The sequence below is a fragment of the Colias croceus genome, chromosome 18 (genome assembly GCF_905220415.1).
Source record: "Colias croceus chromosome 18, ilColCroc2.1".
Lineage (NCBI taxonomy): Eukaryota > Metazoa > Arthropoda > Insecta > Lepidoptera > Pieridae > Colias > Colias croceus.
The window spans coordinates 4647966-4671301 of NC_059554.1; the positions used below are offsets into that span (position 1 = coordinate 4647966).

The 23336-nt window shown below is 33.3% G+C and overlaps 1 protein-coding gene across 1 annotated transcript in view; it reads right to left on the reverse strand.

The window, feature by feature from the left end:
• The window catches only part of LOC123699687 (Down syndrome cell adhesion molecule-like protein Dscam2), a 72079-nt gene that overhangs the window by 36620 nt on the left and 12123 nt on the right, over positions 1–23336 (reverse strand). Inside the window, exons 3-10 of the mRNA XM_045646697.1 lie at positions 17874–17943; positions 13509–13555; positions 11194–11293; positions 11075–11112; positions 8418–8499; positions 5932–6011; positions 1739–1813; positions 1529–1673 (exon numbers count right to left, since the gene is read on the reverse strand). Coding sequence (XP_045502653.1) covers positions 1529–1673; positions 1739–1813; positions 5932–6011; positions 8418–8499; positions 11075–11112; positions 11194–11293; positions 13509–13555; positions 17874–17943 — 637 coding nt within the window. The remainder of the gene's footprint in view (positions 1–1528; positions 1674–1738; positions 1814–5931; positions 6012–8417; positions 8500–11074; positions 11113–11193; positions 11294–13508; positions 13556–17873; positions 17944–23336) is intronic.

Genomic DNA, 23336 nt, shown 5'->3' on the forward strand with positions numbered 1-23336 from the left:
GGGAATTTTCCGGACATTTTCCGGGACTTTTCCAGGCATTTTCCGGGAAATTCCCAGGCATTTTCCGGGAAATTCCCAAACATTTTCCGGGAAATTCCCAGGCATTTTCCGGGAATTTTCCGGACATTTTCCGGGACTTTCCCTGGCATTTTCCGAGGATTTTCCAGGCATTTTCCAAGGATTTTCCAGGCGTTTTCCACACTTTTCCCGGACATTTTCACGCATTAACCGGATATTTTTCGGGAATTTTCCGGGCATTTCCCAGGCATTTTCCGGATATTTTCCCGGCTTTTCCCTGGCATTTTCCGAGGATTTTACAGGCATTTTCCGAGGATTTTCCAGGCGTTTTCCACACTTTTCCCGGACATTTTCACGCATTTTCTGGATATTTTCCGGGAATTTTCCGGGCACTTCCCAGGCATTTTCCGGGAAATTCCCAGGCGCATTTTCCGGGAATTTCCCAGGGAGTTTCCGGGGATTTTCCAGGTATGTTCCACTTTTTCCCCGGACATTTTCACGCAGGCATTTTCCGGGGACATCCGGAATGCCTGCGAAATGCCTGGAAAATTCCCGGAAAAGTCCCGGAAAATGCCTGGAAAATGCCCGGAAAATATCCGGAAAATGCGTGAAAATGTCCGGAAAAAGCGTGGAAAATGCCACTTCAAATTTGCGAAGTAATTAAAGCAGAAAACCAAAAAGAGAAAAAGAAAGCTAAAATCTTTCATATTAAATGTATATAGGATATTCATATTTCATACTTAATGTATGGGAGGGTTTAAAGATAATTTTTTTGATATTTCTCGATTTATTTTTAAAAATTTATTACGGCCGTTTTACTCATAAGGTTAAGTACTTTCGATATCAGTTTAAATTTTTTTGTTATCTGTAATACTTACGGAAAAATCGCCTGTGCACACTTAACGATTACACCCTGTATATAGTATCCACTCATGCATAATAGTACATTAGCTTGTGTTGTATTAGGTAGTGTATTCCAACCATTTCCAACCAACGATACCAACGAAATAAAAACAAACGAAATTCTTTCCTAAGAAACATTAATTTATTCAATTGTAATATTACCACAAAATCTTTGCCCAAATGCCTTTACATAATATTTCAACAAATAAACCATTGACTATTGACCTACATACACTTCAATTGTTTCTACGATTACAATATAACTGAAAAAATCATAAGAGGAAATTGAATATTCATATTATATCTGGAAAACTGAACCGTGAACGACGGTTTAATAAAATACTTATGAAGGAAAATGTTAAAAGAACAAAGAAATATATTATATATTTTTATAAACCGATTGCTCCTTATATCTGGTTACGTTGCGTCACCATCCAAGACAGTCTTCTGTAAATTTCGGGAAAATGAAATAAAATTATTTTTCTCTAATTTCACAAAAGCTTACGCTACTTGCATCTAAACATGTTATCAAGAATTGTGAAATACTTGATAACATGTTTAGATGCTAGTACATTTGTTATTGTTGACTTATCAAAATGCTTCATACCCATGGTGCGAAGGAATTGGCTGTCCATCGAGGGTCCATCGAAACCTAGGTGGCGGTTCCCCGACCGCCGAACACTTGAGGGCAACTTGCGCCCCGGGCTGTACAGCTTGTTCAATAAAAGTATACACCAATTCCGGCCGAGAATCTACAAAACACAACACGTTATGAAAATAATAGGAGACTTCGGAGGAAATATGGTTTCTTTCTAACCTGAAGAGCGTTTTTGTCGTTTTCTTTTGTAAGCGCCGACACAACCCGTCCTCGCCGCTAATGAGCACCATATACCTGAGAATATATAAGTGCAACAATATTTTTGTGTCCCATAAAACAAGCCGCTGTTACAGAAAGTCACCTTAGAAATAAGTTGGTAAATTATAGGTACACATAACATAATTATGAAACATAATAATATTTTGTATTGGATTCCTAAAGCTCATAAGACGTCTGAGAGATTAATCTATTAGTATTTTCAGCAAGAAAAACAAGTATAAGTTCTTACAAAATTATTACAGACGGAGAACATTTTTCTAGACAGTATTCTTAGAACATTAAATAAAATATTATCTTTTGATGTTTATAAATAAAGGACACCTACGCTTCATATGTAGCATTTTATTCTTTATTGTTCCGGAGTTGTACGCAAACAATAAATGTACAAAGCCTCTATAAAGGACGTCTCATACGGAATGTGACTCGTTGAAAAATTCATTCTTTTTCCGTTTTACTATCCGCATTCGTTCAGAATTTATAACGCTATAAATCGTGCGACCGAGCTAAAAATTTACAACCGAATGGGTTACTATTCAGTAAGTAGATACAGAACAAAATTGCTGATATCATGAGGAAGATGCAGCGTGAAGGTTGCAACGAAAATAGTCTGAGAATCTTATTTATGGACATAGTGTAACTATTTACAGTAACGATTTCATGCTTAGAAATAAAATACTTTCATATTTGTTACAATTATTAGGTATAATTCCTCTTGTTTGAAGATACCTAACGTTTTTGGCTCACATTACATATCCATAAAGTTTTAACAAAAAGAGTACCCACATAATTAGGTAAACATTATTCCAATGAAAAACCTTACGAAAAGTGAAATGTGAATTTCATTTCATAAATGAAGAGGGTAAATACACTCTTATGAAAAACTTCATGCGATAACCTCGTCAGTACAATAGACGCTTGGCAAAACGAGCTTTTGACATATGAAAATAAAAAAAAAATCATCTCCCTCGCCACCTACGCCCACCTCCACCAAGATGGATGTCAGGCGGGAAATATCCGGCGAACTATTCCAATTTGAAAACTTTCCTTTCGGTAAAGTAACCGCTGGAGTACTAGCCCAGAATGGACTCGAAAATTGATCTCGTCAAAGTCACGTATTTTCTTGTAACTTTTCAACTATCATGTTTTGGGAAATCGAAATCCAATTCCCCTAATATATTCAGTCCAGCCATTCGTATGGACGAGGACATTACGATGTACGGTTTAGTGTGCATAAAAAATTCGGCAGATGGCCGACAATGTTTTTAGGTCACCGCTAGCTACGTGCTACGTGCTATATATACCTACCTACACATTTATTTGCAATTCGAATTTCCTAAAGACTGGTTACGACTAAATTTTTTACGTTTTGTATAAGGACTTGTTTACTTTCCTTTTTAATTTAGGTTTGGCATTTTCTTTGTGAAGTGAAATTAAGAAGGTTTTATATATAGGAGTGGTCTTAACGACGAGGAAAATGGTACATATTATTGTATTCTGTACGTTTTCTGGTCGTAGGAATTTAATCCCGGTTCCCATCCCATTTGAGAACTTTATCTGGCACGAAACTCATTAGAACCAGAGTTTTGTGGGTAAATTAAATACACTAATTTAGTTCTAGCCCATTTTGGCGAATACTACTGGTGCTTGTTTTTCGGAATTTATAACCTACATGGAAGTTAGTAGATATGTATTGAAAAATAAAAATATTATAATAGATATTATTTATAGTCTAATTTATAATTTGTAGAAAAATATGAACTTTTATTTTCACACACAAAAGCATAAATTCCAATCTCCACGCAAAATACCAGTTAAATTAAGACCACATATTTTACATTAACACACCCATAAATTTCCAATTTCTGTACCCAGGTGATAAGAACGTACTGATAGGATTTTTTCACAACAATTTGCCCTAAGCTACAGCCTTATTTTTCTCTCTGAGTGAGTAGGAAATTTATGAGCGACCCCAAAGCAATAAAATACCTTGCGAGAAAATGAAGGAGCAAATCGCAATATATTTGTTCCTTGGTGGCTAGAAGAAACCCATTTTAAGCATTCGCGTGGGGAAATATTATTTCTTGCTAACAATGCGAGATGGAAGGTGAACGGTGATATAAACAAAATATAACTACTTAACTATAATGGGTATCGCAGTGTTCGAGTTATTTATTGCATCTCGAGTTTTGGTATCCAGAGATGAAATATCGAGAACATTTTTGTAATACATACGTATATATAACAATAAGTTACATGTAAAATGTTATATAGAGCAAATGGAAATTGATACTGGAAAGCAAAATGATTTAAATCAACAATAATTATAAATTACACAGCCATCTGATGCCGCAAGGAAAATGCATTTCGTTACGATAATGATAAATTTTGCATAAAATAATAAACCTGTCGATTTGTTCGCGAATATAATAATTATAATATTCCCTGGGGCTCTTTTAAAATATTGATGCAATTTAACTGAATATTCATTGAACATTATAATAATAATATATATTATTAATAACTTTCAGTTCAAATATTATATACGACATTTGAAATACAATTAAAATTTAAATCACATGGTGGTATCAATATTTATAATATGCTCGAACCTATACTTTTTTGCGAACATAATTATTTATTTAAAAGTGCATTTATTTTTTTATGATAAAAAATTTAAAATGAAATTGAGCATGGATATATGGAGTTTATAACATGGGAGAGAATAATTAGGTATATCATCGTATTTTACTAAAAGCTTAATTTGGTAACAGAAATAATCGATGTAATAAAATAAGCTTCATTTATCCAATAATATGTCCTTACATTTATCCTTGAACCTACGAGACAGACATGAGACACTTATAAACTAATATTGTAATAACATCACGACAAATTGTATTATTATTAACGTATTTATTAATTTAATAAGTTTAGAGAATAAGAATGCTAGAGTATACCTACACGTAATAAAAACCTATTAAATACTTTCAAAAAAAGCTCAAAATGTTTTCGCCAAATCGATTAATTTCTTTAAAAATAAAGCACTAAACACATTCCGTCCAAAATTATTATAGTCATCTTTTGATATTAAGAAATGAATTCCGAGATATTTTAAATTCTTGTTAAAATATTCGTTCATAAACGAAACGAAGTATTTTCAATGTCTATAAATTTTAAAATTGCATAAATTCAACGGAGCGTCGAAATGAGTATAAAAATAGAAAGAATGACAAAGATGTCATCTGAGCTCGCTTCTAGCAGAGTAATTCTTAACCCGCAGCACTCGAGAGACTGGGGTAACCATTATATTTATGACCTGTCTTATTATGAGCCGCAAGCTATATTTCTAGACTGTGGACTAGAACCTTTTAGTGGCAAAGCCTAGCATTTTATAACCATCATACAGTACAGTTAACGTCGCCCGATACTTAGTGGTCTCACAGACTAACTATACATTCCTTAGAGTAATAACGGTTACTTAGACTGTATTTTATATTATGTAAAATAATAATACTTGACTATAGAAATGTGTTAAATGTTACAAAATAAGCTTTTCGCCAGGGTTTTACTATAAGTAATGTAATTAATAATTTGAACTACTGAACAAATAGAAAATGTATATGAATAGAATATAGAAAATATACTCATACTGTGAAGCTGTACATTTTAATAACATGACCCATACTAATTTGTTTCCTCGTGTAGCAATTTCATTTAAATAAAGTCACAGTTTTTCTTCAGTTATTTCCACGAAGCCCAATCCAATTAAATATTTTGTATACTTACGTTAGTTTTATTACTAAAACAAGTCTACTTCAAACCTTCTATCTGAAGTTGACGACTGACTATTAAAGCCGAAATCGTAATAAAAGTCAGACTTCAAAAGGTAAAAATAAATAAATAAAGATTGTATCCAATATTCGAGCTTGTAGGTACACATTTTTTCTGAAGCATATTCTAAAGAAAAATAATAAAGTGTCACCATGTCAATGAAAAAAGAAATGTAAAAGAGAAATATTAAAACGTAAAACATGATAATAAAGTATAAGTACTTACCTATTGAAATACATATATTTTACCTATGGCGTATTTCTTGTACGAATAAAGTATTGCTTATGGACTTAATTACTCACCGGTGTTAAATTGCTTCTTCCATTTACCCTGTATTTCATCACAAGTTCCATTAGCAGATTCCACTTGTATGCAGTTATACCTGCAAATAATTCAAAGTTATAACAAACATTTTCATATAAGTTTAAGTCATTATTATTTTATGTTTATAATTATTATTTTAAATACATTTCTTAATTAAATTTTTTAGAAATTTCTTCATATCAAATGCAGGATGTTAAATGTGAAATATATTAATTCAATGCTTCTTCCTAATTAGTTCTCAAACTACTCTATTCAGTTTCTTTAAACTAATTCTTAAGATAATACTTAAATGAAGCTTTCATGCTACCATTCATAAACTACGGAAAAAGTTCTTGAAAGTAATCCTTTTCACATTCATAGGTGAACGCTTCGTAAATAAAGCTTTGACTAAAAGCACATTGAACTTCATATCCATGCATTAAATGTGAAGAACGCGAACTAAAGGCTAATAAATTTGTAAAGGCTATATTTGCAAAGTGCTGAACAAATGAGAAATTGTTGACGCAAACTGTTTGTAATGCGCAAAGTTGCTTGTCGAAACACTTGAATATGACAAACTTTGAAACAACGGCGCCGGGCGCTACGCTGCTTGTTTACCGACAAACTTTTATAGACCATTATGAAAAGTGACGATTTTTAATAAAAACCGTTCTCCTACATGCACTACTCAGTGCGAGCACAATGCTCAGCTTAAAACAAAGCGTTTCCTGCAAAAAGTTGGATTTAGAAAATATTTAATTTTACAAGTAGTGGATAAAGTAAAGTTATTACATGTTGGAGCCTGCATGTATTGTTTTCCGCATTCCAAACTATCGTTTTATGCTAAATACGCCTGAATAATAAAAATATGTGAATGAGTATCTTGATCCTGTGTACTCTCTAATTAAAGTGATATTATTTTAAGGTGTGGTATGGCATGCGCTTATAAAACATGAAAATATGAAAAGATTATAATAATATAATATGAAAAGATTAGTTATGTTAAATATGTTTTGACTTTTGATATTATAATATTATTTTAAAAACAAAAATAAAGCACTATCATTATTATTATATTAACAATTAAACAAACACCTACACAAGCGTAAAGCATAAAAATAAACTTTTATAAATATTTTTGTGGCAAGTCTATATACCTTTTCACAAATAATGTTATTTTATTCAACCCTTCTAGGAACATTTCAAATCATAGGTAATGGAAGAAAAACATTACAACGCGAATAAACTTTTAGTGGAGGCCGATGAGAAAATATAAATATTTGCAAGTACGCAGGCACACGTAATCACGCTTTATTTAAAATTCTGCCGGTTGCGTTTATACTTTATACCTGTGTTTATATGTTAAACATTTTCGTAATGAATTTTGTATAACGGCTTCGTTATACATGCTGTCAATTTAACATACAGTTGAGTTACCAGGAATTAATTTTGCGTGTGCCGAGAGCAGTAATTTGTATTCAATTATGAAAAGAAACAATTCATTGAGACGCAAGAACAATGGCGTTCAGTTTGTGGGGTCTCGCATCTATAAAAGGGTCTTTAACTACAATGTGTAAAGGGTATGTATTGAAATCTGTAATTATTGCAACAACTACCACCTAACATTTAACTACCTACTGTATTAATGGGAAATTTTAGTTCATACATTTTACCGGGCTATTGTATAATATCGGTAAGTGAATTTAATTTCGTATGTATACTGAAATTACAAGCATCAATTAATTAATAAACATTCACTTTCATAATAGAGTACTCTATGTAGCTAGCAAATTATTACAACTACTCTGTATTATTAAAAATAGACTAACGTAACCCATTAATAATTAATTATTTCCATAAGGGACTAATACCTTAACGCGTATCGTCATTTAATTTTACACGTGAATAATTTCACAGCCAACTTCATTAATCCTATCATAAAATAATGTAAAGGTACCCTTTCGTAAAATTAACAGCTATAATTGACTTCAAAATTCGCCGGAAAATGAGGCTACAAGTGACAGGTAAGTTCTAAACGATACCGTTTATGTAGGTGTAATGTCTGGGGAGAGGGTGAGACGAGAAATTAGTCAGAAGTGGGTCAAAGTCGCGCTGGGTCGTCGCCCCGCTATGTAGAGCGTCTGAAGTAATTATGTAACCGAGATGTCACTTGAACACGATACTGTGTCTTAACACAATAATGTTACGGCACAAAATTCAATAAGATATTCCAATTTTAATAAGATTCCGCGACAATGCATCTGCTTTTGTGACCTATTTGCTCGTTTTTATGGAAAAAGGTGAGAGGTGAGGACAAGAATGAGACATTCATTGAATTGAATGAAATATCAAGTTTTGCAACGATCTCATTAAGTCTCATTTTTATTCATGTATATTCAACAATGTTTAAGGTAAAAAATATACAGTATTGTTCGTAGAAAGATACCTATTTTATCTCCATTATTTGTAGGAAAAGTTTACTTACTCTTCGCTTGATTGAATAAGTTCGTACTCGGCTGGAACTTCTAGATTGAATGCTTTTTGCCGCCGCTTCCGTTTACTAAAATCTGTAAAAAGGCCATCTATTGAATAAATCTTCAAAGAGCTTTCAAATAATAGGTACTATAGGTAATAATAGGTCTCATAAATAGCGAGAATAGACGTTGTGCATTTCATATTTAAAAATATTAGACGTCTTGCTTCTTGCTTTTTGTAATACTCAGAAATTAATGATAATAATATATAAATTATACCCTATTTTTAGCTTTTGCAGTATAAAATATAGGATTGATGATGAAATGTTGGATACGATTCCTGTGTCGATTCGTGTGTAACATTAAAATGTACACTAGAGATGACGTATAATTAAAGAGGGTACACCGCAAGCGATTCGAGTGCACTCCGACATAATGGCAGTAGAAGTGCGAGTATTTTTAGCACTTATCCGCAATCGATGGCCAGGACCACTTCCATATAGCAGAGCCCATTTATATTTTCGGGCTTGCGCAATAAAATCAATACTGTGAACTTTCCGAGTGCACTGACCTACTCCCATCCGAATAAGGCCACACGTTGTATAAACTATTTATTTCACGTAACTACGAAATCTTTGAACTGTGCAAGATATGTTGGCAAATAATTTTTTTTGACTTGTATTAGTCTTCGGTAATGAATGACCAAGCCTGACCAGCGAATGACCAAGCTGATGACCAAGATGAATGACCAGCGGTTACCATTAAAACGGACAACGGTCTCTGTCTGGTAAAGACAAATGAATACGACTCTATTCAACTAAATCATGTATTCTATATTAACAAAAAAATGAAATAATCAATGATGTTTTAATAAAAATAAAACGTTTAACGCACATATCAAAGAAAAGTTCAAATCCCACGCGCAAATCTTATGCTTGCAATAAGCGTCAAACGATTGTGAATACGAGGGAAAAACGGTAGCGAAATTCAATTGATAAACGTTTTAATGCAGCGTAGACAATTTATGAAGAATAAAGTATTTAACGTGGAATGTTTTGTTCAATGCAAGTACGCAACTAAAGCGTGGCACTTGAAAAAAGATAAAAATCCATTTTGAATGCGCATATTTCCCTGCGAGCGGGAGGCCCGCGCGGATAGACAAAGGCCTGTGAAATTACAGTCTTGCTTTTAAATGCGAGAATGAATCGCAATGTCTCATCCCCTCAAAGCTTTGCAAGTTGCGGAACACGACGCGTCCAATGTGCACACAACGTGTACTATTTGCTCTCAGATACAGATTACAAGTTCCGACTGCCTTTGGGTGTGCACTGTATTGATCATCAAAAGTGTAGGCCTTTTTAAAGACTTCGATTTTTTGCAATTTGATCCTTATTGGGCATTTTTAATTGATCTTCAATATTTTTGGAGACTTATTATACTACTGTGGCAGTAGTAAGTAATATAGTAAAAGATACTACTGTGGCAGTGTAATTTGTTTTTTTATAAAACTAAACATTGCTTTAGAAATGAATATTGACGTAAATATGAATATTTCATATTTCATTGCAATGTATAGAAATAAGAAGAATAAGAAGAGATAAATTTTATGGAACAAATATTGTTTAACATTTCTACCTTCTCCAAAGAATACAAAGTTAAACAAGACCTATAAATAAAGTTTTGTGAAAGAATAAACGGATTCGAACATCTTGCATACTCTGTAAATAGTTGTACGTGACTCGAATACTTGGCATTACTCGGATTTCACTTTTAGTTTTAATATTGTAGGAAAATATGATGTGTTTCTTCCTGTTCACGTCTCGTAGCTTGCTAACGAACTGGCCATTACGAAGGATTTAAAAATGCAGCCGTGAGCTTTGTAGACACGTTTTTCTACTTCGCAACACATTTGTCGCAAGACAAAACCTGCGGGAATTACGCTCTTGTTCCCAGCTGTTATATCTTTCCTTTGTACCCTAGGACTATAAACAGATGAAATGGAAATGAACCCTTTGCCAGCCGTGCATGTTCACCTTTGCTTAAATTGGAGGGTATTGTAGGTACTTTATATATATCACTGTAGCAACACATTTACTTTCCCTGCGGGATCTCTTATTATCTTTGATTATTTTAAAATATGTTTTTTTTTTTCACTATTAACGCTCACAATAAACTAACAAATAAGTTTAAGAAAGTATCTTTATAAAATTACCATCATTGTCCCAATGTTCCGCGACCCTAGAGCTCAGAGACAGCTGGCAATGAAGACAAAGTGGGTTAAAATTGGCGGGAGAGCACTAATTCTGCGGGCGGGCGGCCATTGTGGTCGATGGCACACAAACAAGATGTTTTATGAACTCACATTACAACAATGATACGAATTAAGCTGACGATTTGTTAACTGTGCGAGATATATTGAAACCCTAAATACGACAATAACATATTGTTATTTCATTCGCTTTTAATACGAAAAACAAGGAACTTTAAATGTGTAACTTAAAACATTATACATTATTAATGTATTAAGCTCTCGGGATTGGAAATTTAATTTAATAATGTATGTTATAATGTGCGTTAAAAATTCAGTGTCTGGTTAAATCATTATTCTGAGTAATCCTACAAACTTTAACGTGGTGCAGAATAATTAAAGTAATTAATCGATACTTACACAAATTATCGCCTTCATACAAATCCGCAACAATTCTTCTGAAACAAAATATTTTTAAGTAAGGATGAAACATTGTATGGTTTCCTATGTTGAAAATACTTATGTAAAGAATATGTTACCTGAATGCCTCGTTTTGTTCAGTCGCAGTCTTTTGATAGCACACACATAGCTTGAAACTCTTTTTAGGCCATACGGCATGGAAGCCATTATTTTCAGAACCTGTATGAATACAAAACGTGTGAATCTTTCAAACATATAGCTCATGTAATCGTGTCGTTTTAAATACTATGTGTGAAAAGTTTACTGAAATAATTGTCGGTATTAATGAATGAAGTCGCGGATACATGTAATGTCCTGTACTTATTTAAAACGCACGCATCGCAGTTGGTAAATTTTCACCGATTCTTATAATTTTAATTTATTTTAAAACAGCGGTATGTTCATTCATTATAAATTTTTTCTTGCAGGATAGCTACGTAATGAAGAATGCTGGAATGAGATTTCGCTGTGCTTGATTAAATTCTCAAACTAACTTCTACATACTAATACTAACCGTTACATTTCTAAAGTAATTTAAAAGAAAAAAATTATCCACTAAGAAAGAAAATAACTTATAAGTATGTTATAACATTCAATTTTCATATCGATTAATTAGTACCTAAATCACCAAATAAAAAAAGCCTGTAACAAGACATATCGCTTGTCCATTGTACCATCCCAATATCGTCATTTACAAGATGTATTTTTATTAGTAGGTACTACTAGTAGTCGCAATTTATTGTATAAACACAACTCCAAATTGCACCACAAAAGCAATTTATAAATACGTCATTTATAACACTATACTCTGTGACTATACTACATATGAACGACGTATTCTTGTAATCGAACATCAGACTGCTAAGTTTGATGGGAACCGTATCGGGTGTCACGTTGATTTCCAATTAGGCCTCCAGTGCACCCTGCGACCCTCGTCACTGCTGACAGCCGGCCATTTCTACTGCCGCGCTATATGCCCCACACTGCATATTTAACGAGATCTGTTAATTCTTTATGAATATTCAGCCGATGCTTGATCAGATCACACACGATTTTATTGACATTTTCGGTATTAATGGCTCCATAAAATTGATATGTTATTTCAATTAATAAGTAGATATGAAATTCGAATGAAGGAACTTCAGTATGTTATCCTATATTCATTAATCTTTCTCTATCGAGATTTCCAAGAGCTGTATTCGTGTTGTCGGTATTTTACTACCTATATTTATTTTAAAATATAACAAATAATTTACGCGTTGTCTAGAAAGGGTTCATACTTTTAATATTACCGTCGAGAGTTCTTGCAATTTTAATCTTTATTTATTTTTATTTATCTACTTTAAGAGCAGACAAATTATTTACGTTTTTATTTTTCATCATTCGTAAAACCTCACCTTTTCATTATCTAGATTTCCAGACAGTCCAATAGTTTTAAGCGAATGAAAAAAATATGAAACGGGCTCTCGAACAAAAGATCTCCGCTAACTAGTTTTCCGTTTTGATGGAAGATTAAGATCCTTTCAGGGGGATATTCCAGCATCGCTTCGCAGCACGCTACAAGTCTCGCGACTTCTCCGCTGTATTCACTCGCATCGAGCCAGAATAAAAGTGAACTAGTATTCAAAACGATGACGGATTATCTCAACGAGCTGCTTTTATTTCATTCCTCGATTCGATTTTCAATTAAATTTCGCGCAAATTGAATCGGTGGGATCGAAACGCTCCCAGCAGAGTGTTTGACAAATAGTAAGCTCCAATTTAAACCCATCTCATATAATGAGATACGTTTTCAAACGAATAGGATTCGAATAAAACGCCCTTTAATTTTCATTTCGGTGTGTAATTTAGCGTTCACGAAGTAGGTACATAACCTCGGCATAACATTTTCTCGATAATCACTTTAACGGCATACAGTGTCGACATATTATCACTTTTGATGTTGAACGCGATTCGATTATCACACTTTTCAACGCGTGTCATTACAGTTTTGGTACCTATTATTTATCTACGTAATGTGTATTCATATTGGTTAATATTTATGTGTAAGGTTATTGTATGATAGAGTTAAAAATAAATTCAAAATATGTGAAAAATTTATTTTCACAAAAATGGAAACAGATATTCATAGTGTATTAAGTACACGTATATTTACTATTTAAATATTAGGTACCTAACCTTTAAGTCTTCGTATGGATAATAAAAAAAAACAACATTACATTACATTTGATTTAATATTAAAAATTAAAATATACCAACCGAACCGTAGCGCTTGTCACAAAATAATATACAACGCTGTGAAAAACGTATAAATCTGTCACATGGAGAGAACATTGATGGAAATGTTTCGATCCAAATAAATAAAAAACAATTAACTGAAATAAATCACACTCACCAATATTTCGTGAATCATTTATGAATCCGCTTGAATCCGATCGCCATCTATAATAAAAACAAACTTGTTAAGTATATTTTCAGATTAAAACTTGCATATGAAATGTTTTGAACAAATGAATTAGGATCTATTTTATACTAGCTTCCGCCCGCGACTCCGTCCACGCGGAAAAATTAAGATTTACTTTTTTTCTACGTATTTTTCCGGGATAAAAAGTATCCTATTTTATGCCCAGGATAATAAGGTATAATTATACAAAGTTTCATCGAAATCGAACCGTTAGTTTTCACGTGATGCCTGAACATACAGACAGACAGACAGACAAAAATTTGTTTAATCACATATTTGGGTTTGGTATCGATCCAGTAACACCCCCTGCTATTTATTTTTTCAATATTTTCAATGTACAGGATTGACCCTTCTACAGATTTACTATACCTATGTATAGATAAATTGTTTCCTTGAAAGAAGATTGTAAGTAACACGTTGTCTTATCCAATGATATAGGAAAAATTTCTCCAATTATTGGTAAATTAATAAATTATGTTGAGTTATAAATGCCTAAACCCATGTTACATTAAAATTCATTAACTTTTCAATTTTCTAAGTTAAGTCTATGGTACTCAACACGTTCTCAACATTAAAAATTACCAAATATAAATCAATAAAACCAGTGTTTGAAACAAAAGACGTAATTAATATTGAATATACGAATATGTGTGCACAAATCCTTTTGTAGATACAATAACAACTCTTACGATAATCACCGGTTCCCTTACATGTCACGTTAGATACACAATAGGCACAAGGTCCCTTATTACAACGCCTTCGCCTCTCATGTAACAAGTTTGCTATAAATTAAAAAGTGGCTGAGCACACTCACGACACAATACATTGTCACCTTTGGCAGACAATGCACGGGCCACGGCAAGCTCTCAAAGGGCTACTCTTCACTTCTACTTGATGGAAGGTAACGTGAAGCCCATAAAAGGACATTGTTCTGAGCACTTACGAAATCTCCCGCGGAGGATATGTATCCGAGGATGTCCTCGAAACTGTCTTTTGTTATTTTTGGGGTCATATTTCATACTTTTCTTAACAATGTTAATAATATAAGGGAATAATTTATTCATAGGCACTATACAAATTTATTATTAAAGCATAAGGGAATAAAATTTCAATCCAAACCGGGCAAATCGTGACGAGATAACGATATTATCTATCCAAAATTGAAGGGTTCTTAGAATCAATCTATTTCTTATTCATCGCAGTCGTGAAAAAAATATTATACCAACTTCAGCTTCTACGTCTGAGTTTTGGATTTTGACTGAATTTATAAAATATAAATGTTGTTTTCAAAATACGGCGCAAATAGTAAGACATTTCCCTATTGGAAATTGCTGATTCAGCGCAGAGTCGAGACGTCAAATGTATCGACAGCATATGATCGATGGCGCAGATGGGAGTTTCCGGGAAACGTCTAATAGCGTCAGCAGAATCATTTGTCAAGTGATTAAATAATATAGAACCCCATTCTAATTAAGTATGCAAATTTGTCTTTACGAAAATGCTTAAAAAGTTCTCCTCTTAAATTCATTTGCATCCGTCCGAACTCCGAACAGTTTCAGTCTATAAATAAGAACGGAATATATAGTCGATAGGTATTTGTTGGACGGAACTAACGTTGATTCAGATATTTTGCTGAATAACGTAAGCTACATTCATTAACGATCGTATTAATTCCTGAACGATCCGAAAATGTGTTAGGGATTAGAGCAGAATAAGAGGCGAAATGCTCCGCATTATTTCTTTGTTTCTAACTGGAACACACGATGATGGGTTCACTAATCGGCTTTAGGATTACCGACGGATTAAAAATGTATGAGTCGTATTCTATCTTTGTGTCTTCTATGATGGATACGCTGGATATAATACAATTTATCATGAACCTCAAGAATACACATTTATTTACACGTTAGCAGCTGTGAAAACATTCTCTATCTTCCCTTTGTGCACTTTTATTCTTCGCCGTTAATGTATGTTACGTATGATTGATGTAGGTGAACGCGAATAATGTATTTCCAATAAATATCTTCCGGAATATTCATATTGGAATATTCTGACCGTTTCTGTTATATGAACGTACCCTACCTACATATTACATCGTGTTTCCATCATCGTGAAGACTATGAAATTGGAATATTATTATTTATGGCTTCTGTGATTATGAATGTTGTAATGAAAAGGATTATCGGTATAACCATTATGATTGGAGTGTTCTATGAAAAATAACGTAAATTTAGTTTGTGAACACGAAACTAACTGATGCAAAAATTCTAAAAACAATGCTACGTTAAACGGAATACCAGACGATTTGAACGCTTGCAAGCTTTCAACAAACATTCATCCGTTATTCGATCAATACATTTTTCGACAGGATTTTAAATCTTTTGTTGTCAACCGGCGACTGCGATTTATCGTTAGTGCATCCCATTAATCTTTGAAAAGGCTGAGTCAATTCAATCCGTATGTAGGACGCAAACTAACGCGTTAACTGACCCTGCAAATTGTTTACGTTGTCTGTGGAGTGTGGACACTATCAGCACCCTATTCTAAACACAAACACCCTGTTAATCAGTTGCTTACTGAACCCTGATATATCTCAATTGTTTTATATAAATCGTTTGCGGTGGCTTTTCATTTCGTATTATTTTTCATAAATCCCTGCGAAATTTTAAGCAGTAATAACATTTAGATGTTTGTTTAGGATGGGGACATTACGCCTGAGCTCAAAAGTGTGGTTAATATTTTTCGTATCATGTTGCGTTAAACAATAGAAAACATACCTGTAGTCTACATCTATATTTTCCCTCCCAAAATCGGTATCAATACAAGACACCTCAATATAGAAGATGTGTCGTGAGATATAATATCAGCGATATAGCCAGACGATGATATTTTCAAGACGGGATATATTAGATTTTGTGGCTCAAGTTTATAGCATCGTTTAACTTGATCTTAGTTTGTGCCCACAAAAATATGGCTATTCTTATCTTTATGTCATTCCGTTGTTTTATGTTGACATATTTCGCTGTATTGTTGTTTTATCTTTTGTTTTTATTCTTAGAATTAAATTATGAGGATATCCAAGGACCATCGTATTATCTTCTCGGATAAAATAAAGAAAGCATTTTCAGAAAATTGTATTATTTATTTCTTATGTTGGGACCATTTAAACAACAAATAAAGGTATATAATTTCTAATTGCATTTTATTGGGAATATTTAAATATTCCGGTAATCTGTGCATTACTCATTTATATATTTTTATCAAGGCGAATACTTCCGAATCATCTTTTCACGCTTTCATTGCTCTTTATCGAACGTATAAAACAGTACAGACATTGATGGGAAAAATGGACAAAAAATGTTAAATATGAGTATCGACAACATTACCCGTGAAAGCGAATGAAGTTCGCTGTTCGCAGTTTGTAATGTAAGTAACTTAGTTAACATTGTTTGTTTAATCTCGCACGATCGTTGTAATGCACTTAGTATGGGGTGATTCAAAAGCCATACTTGTTCTCCTCGCGTTTGTGCGAAAATGGGTCGGGAATTGAGCGCGTTGCATTTTGCAAAAACAGAATTTTCATTTAAAACGAACTCGAATTTAAAATACCATTGGGATTTTTCAGCGTGTGAAATTGTTTTCGTGCGTGCTGCATCAGCGTATCTACTTTGAATATCAACCATGCGAATGCGTTCAGAATTATTATTTAGATTACCGTAGGTATAACTACAGTCTAAAGCTTTTTTTGATAGAATAGATAGCTACATCAAAGGCAGTGAATAGTTCATACTGAAAGAGAATCAAGTATCACTTCCCGTCGATCCGCATGTCAAGTACCATTCTATTTTTAAATATACTAGCGTCAATGTAGCGTATGGATAAGCTTTAGTAAGGGTTTTTCACTATAGAGTTATAGACTCAAAAGGGAGATCTCCCTCTCAAATAATATATTCCGAGCATAACGATAATTTCAAAATACATGTCTGCTTCACTGCAGCTGCATTACATAAAAGTAAATTTTAATTTGTATTTTAAAACTTCAGGAAATAATCCGATACAAAAAAATATTATAATTTAAAGCATAATGAATACATTTCGAATTTAATGAGCACTACACGGAATCATTAAAGAGACGATAATTATAATTAATAAACACGCTCGCCGATAACGTGGAACCATTAACCGTGACAGAAACAGAACATCGCCTTCCGGGCATTTATCTTCCACGAAGAGGCATAAAGGGCATAAATAAAGCAAAACCTATAAGGCTTTAAAGCAACAATGAAAAATACGAACCGTTTTACGTAGCTCGCCGTGGGGTGGGGCGGGCCGCGGGGGGAACAAAGCCTCCCCGGAGCGAGCGCCGCTGCAACAAAAAAACAAGACCGCTCCAATTATTGACGTGGGCATGTGATGAAAACCTTCACTTCCTACGTGCATTACAACTTACAAGCCACAACGGGTTCCAATAACGAATGCGGTTTCATCATGTGTTTCAAATTTCATTGTGCAAGCGGTTACCTACGTTTAAATTTAATAGTTAACCCTTTAACTGTAATTTAACTTACCATGTTAGGTAAGAGTAGTTAAAACGTGGATGTGTCCAATATTTTAAATGTTGGCATTATTTAATTATATCTATTGTTTAATTTTTTAAAACTAATCATGCCTTCCGTGTGTCTGTGTGATTATTTTTGTTGTTGTTCACAGTTTTTTGTACTGAACTATTAAGTATTATTATATATAATTAAGTAGGTACCTACCACTGATATGTTGTTATAAATTATTTATTTTTGGTATAATTGCTTAATGCTTTTACGTACCTATAATACTTGTATTTATGATAGAGACAGACCAATATTGAAATTAATCAAAATCTAATTATTTGTACCGATATGATGGTTACCTATATACTTTTGTATATCTAAAACAATGTAACAGTGGTAAGAAGTTTTCCGCAAATATCAAGTGAAAAACAAGTGATAACTGCGTTAAAAACAACCGACTTCAAACTTGCACTTGCAAAATTTACAAATACCTACAGACAAAAATGCTCATAAAATAAAAACTACTGGGCCTATCCGAATAAAATTTTTATGGGACCAATTCGACACCATCCCGCATCGAACAAAAAAAGAATCACGTAAATCGGTTCAGAAACCTCGGAGTAATCGGTGTACATACATAAAAAAAAAAAAAAAAAAAAATATACCGGCCGAATTGATAACCTCCTCCTTTTTTTTGAAGTCGGTTAAAAAGTATTAATGTTATCAGTCAATATCTACAATTAGTATCTACAATATGTGTATATTTCGAAACTTGGCAGCATTCAAACTCCTGAAGGGAAAAATCATAGTAGTCCCGCACCGGATGTTCATTAACATTCATAATTTGGCAAAGCATAAATATTAACTTAATAGAAGGTCTTGTTTTCATTTTTGTTATATGTTGAATATAATATAATGTTCCTTTCAAGGCAGGTATTTGTTAAATGGAAACTTTAAGGATGTAAATTATTACAACGTTTATCCGATACTAGCTGTGCTCCACGGATCCACCCGCAATGCTCTGCTCCTGTTGGTCTTAGCGTGATGATGTTTAGCCTATAGCCTCCCTCGATACAAAGGTTTCACCGAAGGAATTTTTCAAATCGAACCCGTAGTTCCTGAGATTTGCGCGTTCAAACAAACAAACAAACTCTTAAGATTTATAATATTATATTATTATTAGTATACACTATAAAAGATTAGCCGTATTTTAAAATGCCATTGCATAATGGGTAGGTTCTTTGTCAATTTTGCGTAGAAAATTCTTCAAAAATCAACCTTTTATTTAACACACACAGAGATGAAATACAAATTGATGTCAACACGACATTTGTTCAAAACAAACAATTTTTTGTTTGTGGACAATATTACCATAGAAAAACAGCTCTTGTATAATTAAACTGCCCCGATACAAAGCTTTCAGATATATATTGGCTGCACATACATACAGCATATAAAATGTTATAAATAAAACTGAAATTAAAAGCTATATCGTAACGTCGCGTCCACAACCTCATGTATTACGTGTTCATATTGGCAGCTCGATTCGAAAAAGGTTTCGTCATAGTCATATCCAACAGGGATTCCTATTTTCCATATAATAATGTACAAATCTTGGAATTCGATTTCCGCACCCCGTATCCGTTCGCTGTACGTTGCTTATATTTTACGATTGTAAATAAAGATGTATTGATATAGTTTATTGTATTTATTTATTATTTTACGAGTCCAACTGATATCTGAAGCTATCGCAAATTCCTTAGTTTATAAATAAATTAACTTTGAAAAGCTTTTCGAGATCTTTTTATTTATTTGATTAAAAATAATGTAGACAATTGTAATTCCACATAATCATTATTTCATTAGGTAATAAGATTGCTTATATTCCATGAAAATCCATGCTATACTAACTTAAATTATTAAAAGATTGGTACGTTAAGCATGGTGCACATTATAAGTAGGTATTTTTCTTTCTCCTTTATTTCCACTAATACAATTGTAAAGGCACTGCAAATGTATTTTTTTTTGTGCAAATCTATTAAGAGAATAAACAAAGCGAACGGATTATAGTAAAAGCACAGAGACTGGAGATGTGTGAAAAAAATGAAGTAAAAATCGATTTTTATAGTTGATTTAAAGCTTTCCAAGAATTATTCACGTAGTTTTTCCGCAAAGGGATTAAAATGTTCTATGTACTTACTGTATGTTCATTTATGATTTCCGAGCAAAAACAAAGCGCGAAACATATTATTTTACATATTATGGACAAAAACAAAGTATACAAATATAACATTAAAATATTAGAACATTAAATAATAATTAATTAAAGCTTACTTTAGATTTTCTATTTGCAATAACCGACCAAAATATTTTATAGATTGTATTTTGATCGATTCAACTTGATCTGTAAAATGAAGGAATCTTTCTTATTTTTTTACAACACAATAGTACATAGTAAGGTAAGAACTTTTACTAAATCTGGTCGATTGCCAACGATATTGGCTGATCTAATACGAGCTATTCGCTCTATCAGCCAAAGCCTTCACGCCTTACTTAGTCACAAAGATGAAAAAGAGACTACTTGATAAAATCTTTTCGAAGCACTTTATTGTTCAATATTTTCTATTCACATAACGTTACATGTTCTACAATATTTAATGTAACGTAGCGTTATATTATGTTCTCTGTATTTAATTACATAGGCACGTAATTTCGTAGAAAATTACATCGACGGAATCAAAACATTCCGATGGCAAGAACGAAAATTCATTCCCTCGATCAATTCGCAACTCAACGACCCGCGAGAAGTATTTACAAAACAAATTACATTACATGTGTATACCTTCATAATGTGTTCCACATGAGTGGGGACAGGGACGAAAAATGAGGAATCCATTGGAAATCGAGGGGCGGAGAGCGTCCTCCGGATATAGTCTTGTACGTACATCTGCTACATTATTGTTATTGCTACTTTCATGTATTTTTAATATAGAGGTAATATTGTAAGTTGATTACGTCTTCAATTAGCTTAATAGCAAAATTAATTTAGAGGATAATCAGAGTATTGTTTTCTATTTATATAAGATACTAAGATAAACGACTAGCTATTTTATTTATGACCTTGCGATGATGCATTGATGCGATGACGATTGTAAATTATTTTGAAACAAATATGAACAAGTTTGGTATAGAAACATATAGATTATTTATAAGTATCTAATTTAATAAAAGGCAAAATTTAATTTGTTTATAGTGATTTAAAACACTGAAATTAGCAGCAGCAAAATTAGTTTTCATCCAGCGCGTTTTACTCGTAAGTACTTCACAATAGAAAATAATAGTTCCCGAACTTTTCGCGCTTTGTTTTTGCTCGGGAATCATAAATGAACTTGGTTTTCGACGTTAATTAGAAATAGGCGTATTTCCATCGACGCCATTATGAAGGTAAATCCTGAAAAAGCGCAATTAGCGACCAGCTCGTGTTTTCTTATTCATTCGTGTGAAGTGCATTCTGTGCACAAGAAATTATTTTGTATTTCGCTAAATGCCGTGAAACCCTTCAGGTTTTGATAGCAAGAGAACGAATGAATACAATTTTGCAAAAACAACAAAAAGCGTAGTTATAAACCTCGTAAATTGAATCGTTGATGTTGTTCGCAATCATTTTCTCTTCTGCTATTATATACCTTATACATTATTTATAAATAATAAAAAGTGTATATATTTTCATGAAAAGGAAGTACATAATACATTGATTGAACAAGAGCGTAATCACGTTTATTTTGTATAAAATACGCGATATAGGAGAGCTTGATAATGTGTTGCGAATGTTGCCGTCTGATAAGGAAAAACGGGTAAATAAGGAATCCTGAGAGCGGACCGGAAAGGTCAGGGTGGGAGGAGGGGGAAATCCGACGGATACACAGCCGTCCGCTAAGCTACCCCCCAACAGGTCACACCGGAATTTTATAAACATTGAAAATCCAAATAAAACTGAACGGTTCATTACATTTCTGGAAATGAATATAGTTCAGTTTTAACTTCGTATAGTTCATTTTATTTGAGAATAGCCGTAGCAAAGAAACTTACTGTATTTGTTATTTGTTTAATTTTTGTTGCATAAATGGAACTGCTATTGAATTTATAGGAATAAAATTCCGTGACCCTTTATCGGGTTTCAGGCAAGTGCATTTCACATCTGGTTCATTTATTGATTCCGGGCAATTAGCTGAGAGAGGTTCTAAGATTTCTTTTTTGATCGAACCCCTACGATCTCTCGGTTCTACATTATAACCGTGGAAGCTTGTATGCTTTATTTCTTTAATTCTAGAATCTTGCATCTCTAAAGAAAATAGCAATACGAAGGAAATAATAAACATAACATTATATGGGGAAGGAACTGCCATCTTTAATACAGGTTACCTTCTCGGTAACCTAGCAAAGATGCCAGTCTCGAACCGATGATTGATACATACCTATCACTAAACATATGTACAACACCTAATGTATTTAGCTCTAAGGTTAGGTTAAGTTTGATTGAATAAAACGAATTTGAATAAATCGTTCCTCAAAATCAGATGCTTTTCTTGCATCTATCGTTTCCGTCTCAACAAACAACTTCGATTTCAAACCAACACGGTCAAAGAGGTTTTCAGTGAGAAAAAAGTGCGGAAAGAATTGAAAGAGAGAAATAAAAAATTCACAGAAACAAGGAGGTCGGAGTTTTTCCTGTCACCGGGCACAAACAATACCTCCATTGTGCCCCTCCCTGCCGACCTATGGCTCGGAACTGCTGAGGAAACGAGCATCTTTTGTTTCCATACCTTCCCCGCTCGGAAATGGGAGCTTTGAACCCGCGGTCATCAGTATATCGCGTGGAATAGGAAAGACATGCAATTATTTTGTCCCCCGATATTGCATTAGGTAAGGAAAACCGTCGCAGGTTGGAAGAACGTCATGTGACGTAAGCTCGGGAGAATAATTATTATGACCTCATTGTGTATGGTGACAATAAGGTGTTGGGACGCAGACTCTGTTGTGTCAATTTTTACAAACTAGCTGTTTGCCCCGACGATACTTGGGTAGATATTTTTTGTAATCTTTTCAATTTTTTTTTTCGTGAATTTGCTAATCCAAACGGAGAATAATCCAATAAACCAAAATTCAAATCAGTTTCACCCTTACAGAGTTAAAAGTAAGTACGTAACTAAAA